Raw genomic sequence first — 12,924 nt, 5'->3', positions numbered from 1 at the left:
AAACAAACTCAGGATCTCGCAAAAGTTTTGCGAGATCCCGAGTTTTTTTGCAAGATCTCGCAAAACTTTCTTGCGAAAGTTGAATTCCAACAATGGCGGCAGCTACTTAGTTTTAATATTACTCTTTCTGGGTCACAAAATACACCTTTAAGATATTTTGAGGCGTTTATGTAGTTGTGTAAACGTCAGATACCTGCTCGGTTTACAAGACATCACATATTTGCAAAAGTGCTCCGACGTTTTTGGAGATCTGACACCCACTAGCTCGAAGCTAACGGGAGGTCGAGACCTACTACAGCCGGGAGGAACACCGCTTTCCCGGCACATCGTGCCTCGACCTCCCGGTCGGCTTCGAGCTGGCGGCCTCCGAAGAATGCGGCTAAACTTTTGCGAGATCTCGCAATACTTTTGCGAGATCCCGAGTTTGTTTTGCGAGATCTCGCAAAAGTCCGTCTTAATTTTTTTTTTCTCCCATGTCCCCTGCGGGGCTCCGTAGTAAAGGGTGCAGCATCGGAAGGGAATAAGCATCGAAGCCATTTGGAAAGGGAGGGGGGATGAGTGTGTGCATATCAGTGTATACACAGCAAAAACTGGAGTGTTAAAATTTCAGGGTTAAACATGTTAGAGTTGATTTCCACTCTCAAAGTGTCATTTTAACACATTCTGATTCAAATAGTGTTCAGTGTTGGAGTTATTAAACAGTGTTATTCAAGTCCAATTAAATGAAAGTTATTTATCTTGGTAGGCTCCTGGGCTTCTGCCCAGGTAAACCCGTGGATCAATTAATAGTTTGCTCTGCCGGGCCGATTTTCCATGTGCGTCTGCTGGTTACACCGTGGTGGATGCCTGCCGTGTTGCTGCTTGGAGTATTTTACACAAACGGTAAGTAATTCAAACTTATATAAAATTAACGGTATTCTATCGGTGCAGTGAGGTTTTCTTGATGTTTCTTGGTGTTCGGTTGCTGAAAACAAGCTTTAATAGAGGAGGAGATGTGTCGAAAATTCTATTTAGCCTCCAATGCTAATGTTAATGTTGCAGTCTTTTTACTCGTGAGTGACAGTAGACACTGCACGTAGAAGCGCCGCGCCACGTTCAGCTTTTCCCCTGTTCACACAGACACGTCTTTCTCCACGCCAGTTCATGAGCGTTTTTGCTCCTCTGTTTATTCAGAGCATTTTTTTTCACAATTGATAAGTAAATAACATCCCAAAATAATGGAAGAGAGCTTGTTTTAGTCACTCCTGCTTTTACTTTGACATCGTTCATCGTTGACTTGTCTCTAATCTGTCTCTCTCTGTCTCACTCTCTTCTCCCTTTGAGACACCCGCCCCAAACATAGTCAGTTAGGCTGTCCCCTCCTTTGCGATGTGTTTATTTTCATCTCTATTGTCTCTTTTCATACACGAATCTGATCGCATTTGTCAATCGCAGTATTTTATTTTGGAGAATAGCTTTTATCTTCAAAATTGCCTGGATTGTCTCATGTGTCTTGGTGTAACTTCCTGCGGGATACCGAAACAATCGCTTCGTAGCACTCCGTGTCTGGTGTAAAATACACCATAGATTAACATGTATTTTGTATTGTGTTGCGTATCAATTGGACTCCTGCATGGACAGACACAGGTTTATTTGATAACATTAAATGTTATTGCAGTGAAATTCAAACGCATGGTCAGTATTAATCACCATGTACGGTATATGTCAGTGTTTTAATCATTTTTGCTTGAATTGCTCTAAATGTCAAATACTTACTAGTGTACCATTTTTGTTATTATTTTGTCTCAGTAAAATGCTGGTCCAGGTTCGATACTGCCAACAGCAGAAGTATGTGAAGTTGGAAGAGGTTGATTTGGCGGTTTGAGTTTATGCAGTTTCATGAAAAAGGTTTGTTTATATCTTACCTAATTTTAGTTGGGGGGACAGAATTTTTTGTAGGGCGTTTCGCCAAGTCTCTTGAATCATACAGTGGTGTATCACTTTAGTGAATGTGAGGCAAGAACAGTTTACTTAAAAGGTGCACTCAGATATATCTTATCTTTTCCAGTCATTGAGAGATTCTGCCTGCCACCTGATGCAAAAATAGTGTACAAAGATGCAACAGGGACAGAAGTTGATGAAGTGATTTTCAGTGACCTTATCAGCCAAGGCACTGTGGTCCTAACAGTTTTCTCAAGTGATGGTGAGAAATTTAAAGGGGCAAGCTCAACACCAGACATGGGGAAGGGCTGTGTGGCTGCTGGTTGTTCCAAATAATCAGGAGCACACAATTTGACCAATCAGCTGTTTGAACATTGAGATCAGTTAATTTAAATGAGTCAGGTCTGCAGTGTGATGTTGCCTTGTTAGTTAAAAATCCACAGCCAGATTTTTTTTCTACACCTTACAGAATAATGTTGTTTTTTCCTTTTAGAATTTTCTGATTGCTCCTTGTCTTCTGCATCTGATTGTTCTGATTCAAGCTTCAGCTCAAATGCAAGTACATCAACTATACTTCTAGATGAGGGTCCCAGGAAGAAAACAAGAGTTGAGGGTACTGTTGATGCAGCATCTGCTAAAAAGGTTGTGACTGTCACGGTTTGCGGGGCAAGCCGTGTGGATTTGTAGTAAGGACCCAAAAGGCGGCAGCTCTGGTGCAGGTGAGTGTTTATTTACAGGGGTGTAAGTACAAACAGCGGTGGCGACAAAACATGAAACCGGAAACCTAAACTGGGTAAACTAATAAGACAAACCAGAATGAGGATGCAGGGAGGTCCGGAGAAATACATACGGGGAGACGCAGGGAGACCGAGGGGAAACAACACAGACGAACCAGCCACTACTATGACAGAAGACACAACTAAAATACACTCAGAGAACACAGGGGGATTACATACAGGTGGGAACACAGCTGGGAGTAATTAACATGACGAGACTAGGGAGGCAAACTGAAAACACTCACATAAGACACAGACCTTCACAATAAAACAGGAACTTACACATGAAAGGACACAAACTAAGAAACGCGGACTAGATACAGGAACACACGGGCAGAACAGAGTAAACACTAACCAGAGGAAGAACAGAACCAAAATCGCGAAGAGAAAACACAAAACGCTGGGTCAAAAGGACCCAGGATCATGACAGTGACAAAACTCAGTTCTCATAGTTTTTTTTCTACTTCATTATTCTTAATATGTAGAAAAGCTATTCCTCACTTTTTGCCTCTTTTTTTTCTCAAGTTAATTGAAGGTGTACTTGGAACCAATTCAGGTGGTGAAGAGGTTCTCCAGGAATATCACACAACACAAACTCTAACAGATGCTACCAGAAGAAAAATGGTCAATATAATAGTGGCTCACATGATTGATTGCCATGGGTATGTGTGTTCTATTGGTGCATTTTTTTTTTTTTAAATACAAGTTACTATTTTGCCATTACTTAAGCATGCTAATTTAAAATCGTTTTTCAGGCACCTCCCCACCAAAGCTGTTAGAGAACAGTACGCGCTAGGGGTAGTGACATTGTTCCCATCCCTGAAAGACCCATACTCCAAGAAAGGCTATGTATAGTCACTATTATTGCACTTTGTTTACATAATTTTCATGCTGTGCATCATTGGGATTTGTGTGCGTTGACATTTAAGTTCTGAAAATTTTCAGATTGACAACACATTATTTTTGAATGTATTTACATTTTAGGAACACTTCTATGATGCTGCAAGCAGCACTGGATACATTTCTTGGCGTTTGAAAACGATACAGAGAAAGACTAGAAGAGGATCTGCACCACCAAGTAGCTCCACTGGCTTTGCTCAAGAAGGAGGTAAGAAATTAAGTGTCCACAAACTAGATAATGTTCTCATTTACATTATATACTATTTTGTTTTCATTTACCTATCTGCTCAGCACCTATGCTTTTATGTTTGTATGTTTTTCTTCAGGGGGCCCAAATTACCAAAGGCCCATTAATGTCGACATGCAGCTTGATGGAGATGCTTGCCAGGAGGCCATCTCTTTGCTGAACCATACATATGACACTTCCTTGATTTTCCAGAAGATGAGAAAGACCTTTCAGCATCGTCAGAAGCTCATCAATGATCCTGACAAAGGTCTTGATATCCTGTCTATCTTTCCAAGATTCTTGGATACAAAAGGATTGGTGAGAATATTCAGTGGAATTTTTAATATCACTTTAAATTTCAAGATGAATGTGGCAGTAGTAGATTTTCTTTCTTAAAGGTGAATCAAGACTTCACTCTCCTGTTTGATGATGAGATATCTACCAGGCTGCTTCAGAAATGGGATCCAATCTTTAGGTATCAAATCATCAAAGAGGCCAAGCAGCTCACCTCAACAGTAGAGTTGCGTCAATTGGTGCAGTCAGCAGAGAGTCCACCAGGAAGTGATCTTGATGAGGCAGCAAGTGAGTTTGTTAAATATGATTTGCTATAAGCAGTTAAAGTTCAATAGCATCAGGATTCTATTAATAAATACCAATTCATTCACCTGTTAGCTTTGCTTCATCAGTTTTCTTTAGCTGTTAGTTTAATGTTTATGACAGCACATTTCAACTTTCTTAGGAAGTGCTTTTCTAGTTCTCCTTAAAAGTTGCATTTGAAAGATTTGCTGTCAATTGATTCTTGTGACTCTTTGGCCGCAGCCTTTGACCAAGACATGGCCTCCCAGTTGTTACTGTTACATTTCCTTCTGCCACCTCCAGGAGGACCAAAGTATCAAAAAATCAGCGCCTCTGATGCTGTTGAGAGACTTGTAGTCTTTCATAAGGTAATTTAATATTTATAGTTTTTATCATAAGTTGTCATGTCACTGGTTAAGAGGTGAATGAAACAAATTACAGTTGAGCTTACAAAGGAGGTTTACATACTCATTTCTGTGATGCTATTATCTCTGACTTGCTCCTGTGTCAAATGCTCAGTATCTTTGTCTCAACTCCAGTCTTGCTGCAGTTTGGAAGAGCATCTCCAGAATCAGCAGAGTCAGCAGCCATACCTCCTGCCTGTTGGGCACCAGAAGAGGAAGGTCGACAGCTTCTACACTCAACAAAAATATAAACGCAACACCTTTGTTACTGCTCCCATTCCCATGGGATGGACGTAGAGACCTAAAATTCATTCCAGATACACAATATAACCATCCCTCCCAAACAGTGGTCACAAATCAGTCCAAATGTGTGGTAGTGGGCACATCTGCTATATTGAGATAATCCATCCCACCTCACAGGTGTGCCACATCAGGATGCTGATCTGACATCATGAGTAGTGCACAGGTGTACCTCAGACTGCCCACAACAAAAGGCCACCCTGGAATGTGCAGTTTTGTCTCACAGCAAAATGCCACAGATGCCACAAGCAATGAGGGAGCGTGCAATTGGCATGCTGACAGCAGGAATGTCAACCAGATCTGTCGCCCGTGCATTGAATGTTCATTTCTCAACCATAAGCCGTCTCCACAGGCATTTCAGAGAATATGGCAGCACATCCAACCGGCCTCACAACCGCAGACCTCGTGTAACCACACCAGCCCAGGACCTCCACATCCAGCAGGTTCACCTCCAAGATCGTCTGAGACCAGCCACCCAGACAGCTGCTGGAACAATTGGTTTGCACAACCAAACAATTTCTGCACAAACTGTCAGAAACCGTCTCAGGGACGCTCAACTGCATGCCCGTCGTCCTCATCGGGGTCTTGACCTGACTCCAGCTCGTCGCCGTAACAGACTTGTGTGGGCAAATGCTCACATTCAATGGCATCTGGCACGTTGGAGAGGTGTGCGCTTCACGGATGAATCATGGTTCACATTGTTCAGGGCAGATGGCAGCTGAGAATGTCCCAGTTCTTGCATGGCCAGCATACTCACCGGACATGTCACCCATTGAGCATGTTCGGGATGTGCTTGACCGGCGTATACGACAGCATGTACCAGTTCCCACGAATATCCAACAACCTCGCACAGCCATTGAAGTGGAGTGGACCAACATTCCACAGGCCACAATTGACAATCTGATAGACTCCATGCGACGATGTGTTGCACTGCATGAGGCAAATGGTGGTCACACCAGATACTGACCGGTTCTGGGTCCCCAGACCCCCAATAGCGCAAAAAACTGCACATTCCAGGGTGGCCTTTTGTTGTGGGCAGTCTGAGGTACACCTGTGCACTACTCATGATGTCAGATCAGCATCCTGATGTGGCACACCTGTGAGGTGGGATGGATTATCTCAATATAGCAGATGTGCCCACTACCACACATTTGGACTGATTTGTGACCACTGTTTGGGAGGGATGGTTATATTGTGTATCTGGAATGAATTTTAGGTCTCTACATCCATCCCATGGGGAATGGGAGCAGTAACAAAGGTGTTGCGTTTATATTTTTGTTGAGTGTATGTTGCCATAGACAAGCGTCTCATCCCCTGCCAGGCCAGCCACTCCCTTGGGGCATTTGATGAGCTTTTTAAAGCTCATTTTGTGTTCAATGTGTCTTATGATGCTGCACTTGTGAATTTCTACACATTTCTGCAGACAACAGTATACAATATTGATATGGGGAAAATGAAGGAGTCCCCAAGAGTTCGTGACCTGAGAGCCAAAATCCTTAACCAGGAAATTCTTCTCACAACCTAAGTAAAAATCATTAAAATGCTGACATGTTTTTTGTGTAAGAGAGCTTATCCCATCAGTCAGCAGCTGATTTCACATTTAAGAGGTGAACATGGTTATTATCCTGGACCTAAGTTTAAGTTATTTTGTTGGCAGCCAGGCTGCAGGATTCAGCTCCAAACTTATGCAGGCTTTAGGAAGCACCTCAGTAGTTTTCACAGCAATGTTGACCAAAATGATCGAACTTCAGCCATTGCTTGTTTTTCTAATGACACAGTTTCACCTGCTTTGGAGGACCAGTTTAATTCCTCAAATCTTCCTCACAGTTCTCCCAGTGTTCTTCCAGAGTCTAGTTCTTCCAGTGTTCCAGTGAGCATTGATTCAGTACTTACAAGGGATTCATCCAAAGAAATGTGTGCATCCATTGTGGCCAAACTGCAGGGTAGTGGCCTTTCTAACAGTTTAGTATCCTCACTTGTAGGCGATTTGGAGGAATTAACAAGTGAGCTTCGCTCAGAAGCAAAGCAGGCCATTCTTTCTGCGTTACCCACAAAGGACTCCAGCATATCTTTAACAAATGAATGTTTTGAAAATTTTGAAAACCCTTTCACCAATCTGAACACAGAATGGAAACGAAATAAATACTTCAATCTAAAATGGGGCGTTGTAGAACCTAGAGGAATAACACTTGGAGTGAGGTATGACATCAGGCGAAATCAGAAGTCTGGTACTTATGATCAAGTACCTGTGAAGGATAATTTTATATATGTACCTATTTTGGAGTCTTTGAAGTTCATGTTTAGAAATCCAGAGATCTGTGTTTTCCTGCAGAGAGAGTGTAGCTCAGAGCCTGATGCTTATCATGACTTTTGTGATGGAAGTTACTTTAAAACTCACCTTTTGTTTTCAGCCAAAAGGCATGCATTACAAATTCAGCTATACTATGATGATTTGGAAACAGCCAATCCTCTTGGCTCTAAGCGCGGAATTCACAAAATTGGCTGCATTTATTTTGTTATAAGAAACTTGCCCCCAAAATTTAATTCCATTTTGATGAACATTCATTTAGTGTCACTTATCCACACACCAGATCTGCAAAAGTATGGTTTTGATGTTATACTGGAACCACTGATAAATGATGTCAAAAAACTGGAAAGTGTTGAGAAATCAGTTTTACCCCGGTTCTTTTTATTCCTCGAGCATCCAGAGATGGCACCGGACTCAGTAGTCATTTTCACAAAACTTTTATTCATCTTTATTCATCTTCATTTAAGCATGCACTTCTAGAAGGGAAGACGAGGCCGGTGTCCCTTGTTAGGTTTGTATTGTTGATTGTCATTTATGCTTAGAAATATTTACTTATATATGCTTAGAGTTTTGTAATTAGTTGTAGATTGGTAGAGGTTTTGATCCTTGATAGTCTGCAAACTTTGTGTGTATTAGACAGCACTTTGGGAGCATGAGAGGTCATACCGTGTCTTATTGTTTTATGGTAGGATTAACGTAGTTGCGTCTGTTCTAGTCTAAGTGCTCTTTGTTTAGATGAACTGCAGGACTTCCTCACCGTGTTATCTAGGATGAACCATCTAGGGTGAGGGGGAGGCTACCCTCTTCCTGACCAAGGATGTTTGACCCTTTGATCAGCAGTCCACACACACACACACACACACACACACACACACACACACACACACACAGGCAAGGTACTCTTTGTGTGTATGTAGACGTCATATGTTAATGAACTTATGCATATTCATGTAACCTCAATAAAAGAACAGTGGTACGGGAGAACGGACGAGAGCAACTGGGGTCAAGTGAAGGAACGGCGCCTGTCCGGTTCTCTCCCGTGCACGAGTAACATGAAGAACTTTGCCTACTTGTGTCTTGCTTTGCAGTGTAATTATATTGTCTTCAACGTTCCAGCGGATAGATTCAAGCTACAAACCTATCATTAATTGGTCCTTCGATGCCGGAGCCCTGGAATCGCATTTACCGAGGGGAGAAGAGGCACGCTGAAAGACTGACGTCAGCCAGGAAGTTCCTGTGGATTCGCTGTCTGTCTTTTCTCCTCGATGAATGGCGATCGGCGGGATTCGAGGCTGATATTACACGCTAAGCAACGCCAAGTAAGTTTAAGTCTTTGCCACTGTGTGCGGCAGAGCACGCGGTCACTGTGTGAGACTGCATTGTAAGTCTTTGCCACTGTGTGCGGCAGAGCACGCGGTCACTGTGTGAGACTGCATTGTAAGTCTTTGCCACTGTGTGCGGCAGAGCACGCGGTCACTGTGTGAGACTGCGTTGTAAGTCTTTGCCACTGTGTGCGACAGAGCACGCGGTCACTGTGTGAGACTGCGTTGTAAGTCTTTGCCACTGTGTGCGGCAGAGCACGCAGTCACTGTGTGAGACTGCGTTGTAAGTCTTTGCCACTGTGTGCGGCAGAGCACGCGGTCACTGTGTGAGACTGCGTTGTAAGTCTTTGCCACTGTGTGCGGCAGAGCACGCGGTCACTGTGTGAGACTGCGTTGAGACAATAGGCCTAATTTTTGTTGGTTGTGAGTGAGGATATTTGTTGTTGTTGTTGTTGTGTGAGTGTGTGCGGAGTAGAACACGTGGTCTGTGACACCGACTGCTGTTGTTATCATGGTTTCCTAAGCAGCCAGGAGTGTGTGGACAGGGCCAGCCCACATCAGTAGCACTTGAGATATGCTCTGGTGGATGGCTTTCCCCCCACCCCTTGCTGACACAAAATGTTAACTCTTTAGCTTGCCCTGATCGACAACAGCCTGTGTGCCAGACCATAGATTTAATTGAGGTGGATAGTTGTTAAAAGTAATCTACATTAAGCTTGTGGTTGCTTAAATTCAGTACAATGACATGTGAGGTGAAGTGATATAGGTAAATATTTAAACTAATGAAGTGCATAGAGGCACTTGACCTGTGTGAAAGACTGTCGTCTTGTTATGAGCCATTGTTGAGATATGGAGCACACCTGTGAAAACAACTAATATGCTGAACCCTGTATGAAACATCTAAAAGTACATGATGGAGAAGCTGTGTTGAATATGAAAGTGTAAGACTTTGCCGCTGTGGGCAGAGCATGCAACTACTGTGTGATGTTGCGTTGCAGTTTTTTTTTCTGAGCTGATGAGCAAGCTACACATTATCAGATCAAGAGCTGTCTGGGAACTACTCAAAGAGGGGGAAACAGAGAGTGTGCAGCGTTTCCGTGAGCAGTTTTCCTGCATCTTGACTTGTGTGTAGAGTGTTTATAACATCAGCATCATGTTTTTGTTTATTTGTTTGTTGGGTTGAAAAATAGTTAAATAAACTGGTGATCATATTTACGGATCACCATGGCACATATCATCAGCCATGTGATTTATGTTTGCAGATGACAAAGTGAGTGTGAATGTGTCTGACGTCACAGTGTTTTTGTGCTCTGTGTAAAAGTAATTGCCTTTGATTGTGAGTGAGAGCGGTGATTCTGCAGGTCACCAGCTATTGTAACGAAAAAAAGAAGAAAAAAAAAAGAGTGAAAAAGAAAAATCATAGGAAAAAGGTTTTGTGTTGATCAGCCAAAAACAACTACAATTTCATTTTCTGCTTTTAAGAAAAGACTGTTCACAAAAACACACACAGAGAGAGAGATGTGTGTTGATTAAGCAGTGATGATAATAATGAAATGTCTTAGTTTGTCACTTTCAGGTGAAAAGCAGACCTGAATCAATTTTCCACATGCAGCGGACGGAAGAAAGTTATAGTTTAACATCATTGGAAACATGCAGGCCAAGTTTCTGGCTGACTTATTTACAGCGCCATGTGTCTCTCAACCTCACAAGCAAGCAAGCTCTCACCCCTCCCTGAAGACAAGGAATGCAGCTCCAAAGCAATAACATGATAAAGAGACAGCAGCAAGTCCTGAGCAAAGAGTCCCAGCAAAGCAGCAGCAATGTGGACAAACAGCATCAGAGAAGAAGAGCAAACCCATCATCCTGACTGATCGGATGGATGGCACTGTGTTTACAACAGGCTGTGACTTCACTGTGCATGTGAAGAAAACGTTTGAGGAGAACTGAACAGTTGGAGTTTGACATTTGCCACCTGTGGAGTAAAATGGCAAGAAGAGACAGTGGGACACAGGACAAAGCTGAAGGAGAACTGCCGGCTGTTGGACTGTTGAAGTGGGAGAGGACAACAGAGTGAGAAGACTAGGTGAGAACACATAGGAATTATTTAATGTGGGAAATCAAAATTTGGGTTAGCAAACCTGGGAAAAACAAAACTGACTGCTTAAGTTGGAAAATTGTGAAGGGGTCTGAAACACTGCAAAAATAGAAACATATACAAAATCACACACACAAGCACAACATGCATTAACCCTACTAACACTTCCAAACACAAGAGAGCTTATGAAGATTAGACAACATCTTAAGCGTGTGAGTCTGTTTATCATCTTGTCCAAGTCACCTCGTGTGATGCAAAAACCAGTGGACTCATAGCACATTAGTTAAGAAGTGATCAAATAATAGCAGAGAAATGTGTAGGAAAGGCAGAGAACATGCTCTGTTGGATATGCAGCTCCACAGACATGCATTAAACCTGCCTAATAACACAAACACACATGCAATGAAAATTAGCTTGTTATCTTTCATCAGTGTTAAAATAGTGTCAATTTAGCAGACACTTGTTATCAAATGCTGAATTTATCCAATGCAAAAAATTGACTCTCTAGGTTGCAGGACAACAATTTAAACTTTTGTGGGAAAAAAGATCCTGGTTTGACCAACCAGTGATCAGATAATAAATTTAGTTGTTAATATAGTAAGTTGGGAGAAGCTTCCTGCTTGATTGATGCAGCACAAGTTTACTACTAAATTTACTGTATGAGGGAAATTGTCTTTTGTGATACTATTTTGAACATGCATTTCTGTTGTCCTGTCAACTTAGTGGGTTAATAGCCGATATGCAAATTATTTGATTGGTTTTTAGATTAATGAAAGGTGACTGAATTCTAGCACGAGTGAATGGGATGTGTTGGAGTTTGTTAGAGTGGAGACTCTAAAACACTGAGTTTCCTGTTTTGATGTGCGAGTGAATCCTGTATTTAGATACACAACTCTGAATACGTCAGAACAAACTTCTTTTGTGAAGTGCATGACAGTATGTCACATGTTTTATGATGAAGGGAAAAAGGAAAAATTGAATAAAATAGATCTGTGGCTTAAATGAGTGAAGAGCACAGACCTGGTGATTAAACTCATAGCTAATATGACATTAGGGTTATGTTGTGTGTTGTGCAGTTGATGGTTGGTTTGGAGTGAATCTAGCTGATGATTCTTCTCCTGTTGTGAAGTTGATGAGGAGTTTGTGTCATGACTTAACAAGGCCTTTTTATTTTGATACTTTCACAGTGCACTGAAAGTTTGGTTTGATAATCTCTGTTATTTTTTATTTTTCATTTTTGAACAAGCACTGATTTTTGCTTGTGAATTTCTTTTCTTTGAGCAGATCTGCAAGTCGGGAATTAAAAGCGTTACACGTCGTCAAGAAAATTGTTGCAAGTGAGTTTCTCCACGTTTAAAATGGGCTCAGGAGAAAGCCACTTATTTGGGACAATTAGGAAATGAGAGTCCCCCCCAAAAAAGATTCAACGAGGAAATCCAGTCTAAATTATTTTTCTTTTTGAAATAACGTCGTTTTGCTGAGCGTGGAAACGAATGCGATGATAATTTCCACAATTAGCAAAAGAAGGAACCACTGAGTGAATGAGTAAGAATTTTAAAATAACTGACTGACTGACTGAACATGATTGTGTGAAGTTAACCCCCACCTGACAAAGGTGCAGATGAACTTATGTGTTTCCTTTTACAGGAGCAGAAAGATGACAGCAACACTCGAGGTTGCATGATGATTTAACCTTTTAAATGCCATTTTCTGTGTCTGTGCATTTATCAGGTGTGTTATTCATAGGCTTGTGTTGCTCACAGAGATAACTGTGACAAAGTATGCATACGCCTGCGCAAGCGCTAATATTTGCATTTTCTTTTCTTACAGCATGCCAGTTCTTCATTTGAATTGATGATGCGATTTATACCAGGACAACTGGTTGATGTTTTTTCCTACTACAGGATTTCTGGGTTTATGTGTGAGGAAAACTGTGTTTACAGGTTATGAGTGGTGATGCTGTTGCATTGTGTTGATGGGAAAATGTGAAGGTTACTTTGATAATGTGAATAACGTGTGAAATTTCCTGTGTTGAGAACTGGTGTTACTTCTTTCCACAGCTATAGATGGCTAACTTTATGGTCTTTTTATGGCACC

The 12,924-nt window shown here is 41.8% G+C and overlaps 1 protein-coding gene across 1 annotated transcript; it reads left to right on the top strand.

Moving 5' to 3' along the window:
* The first annotated feature begins 856 nt into the window (after positions 1 to 856).
* LOC146717113 (uncharacterized) lies at positions 857 to 6,664 on the top strand. The gene is made up of 12 exons (XM_085465389.1): positions 857 to 882; positions 1,789 to 1,887; positions 2,048 to 2,182; positions 2,414 to 2,562; positions 3,222 to 3,358; positions 3,452 to 3,545; positions 3,681 to 3,804; positions 3,923 to 4,140; positions 4,221 to 4,404; positions 4,642 to 4,766; positions 4,938 to 5,037; positions 6,392 to 6,664. The coding sequence occupies exons 2-12, from the start codon at positions 1,869 to 1,871 to the stop codon at positions 6,625 to 6,627; spliced, it is 1,521 nt and encodes a 506-aa protein (XP_085321515.1). The 5' UTR covers positions 857 to 882; positions 1,789 to 1,868; the 3' UTR covers positions 6,628 to 6,664.
* The last annotated feature ends 6,260 nt before the right edge of the window (positions 6,665 to 12,924 follow it).

Source organism: Copadichromis virginalis, linkage group LG2, assembly GCF_057382275.1.
Source record: "Copadichromis virginalis isolate Kocher_CV1m ecotype Utaka linkage group LG2, C_Virginalis_male_GT1.1, whole genome shotgun sequence".
In the NCBI taxonomy this organism is placed as follows: Eukaryota; Metazoa; Chordata; class Actinopteri; order Cichliformes; family Cichlidae; genus Copadichromis; species Copadichromis virginalis.
The sequence above is the reverse complement of the archived record's forward strand: the minus strand, read 5'-3'. Positions and strand labels throughout refer to the sequence as shown.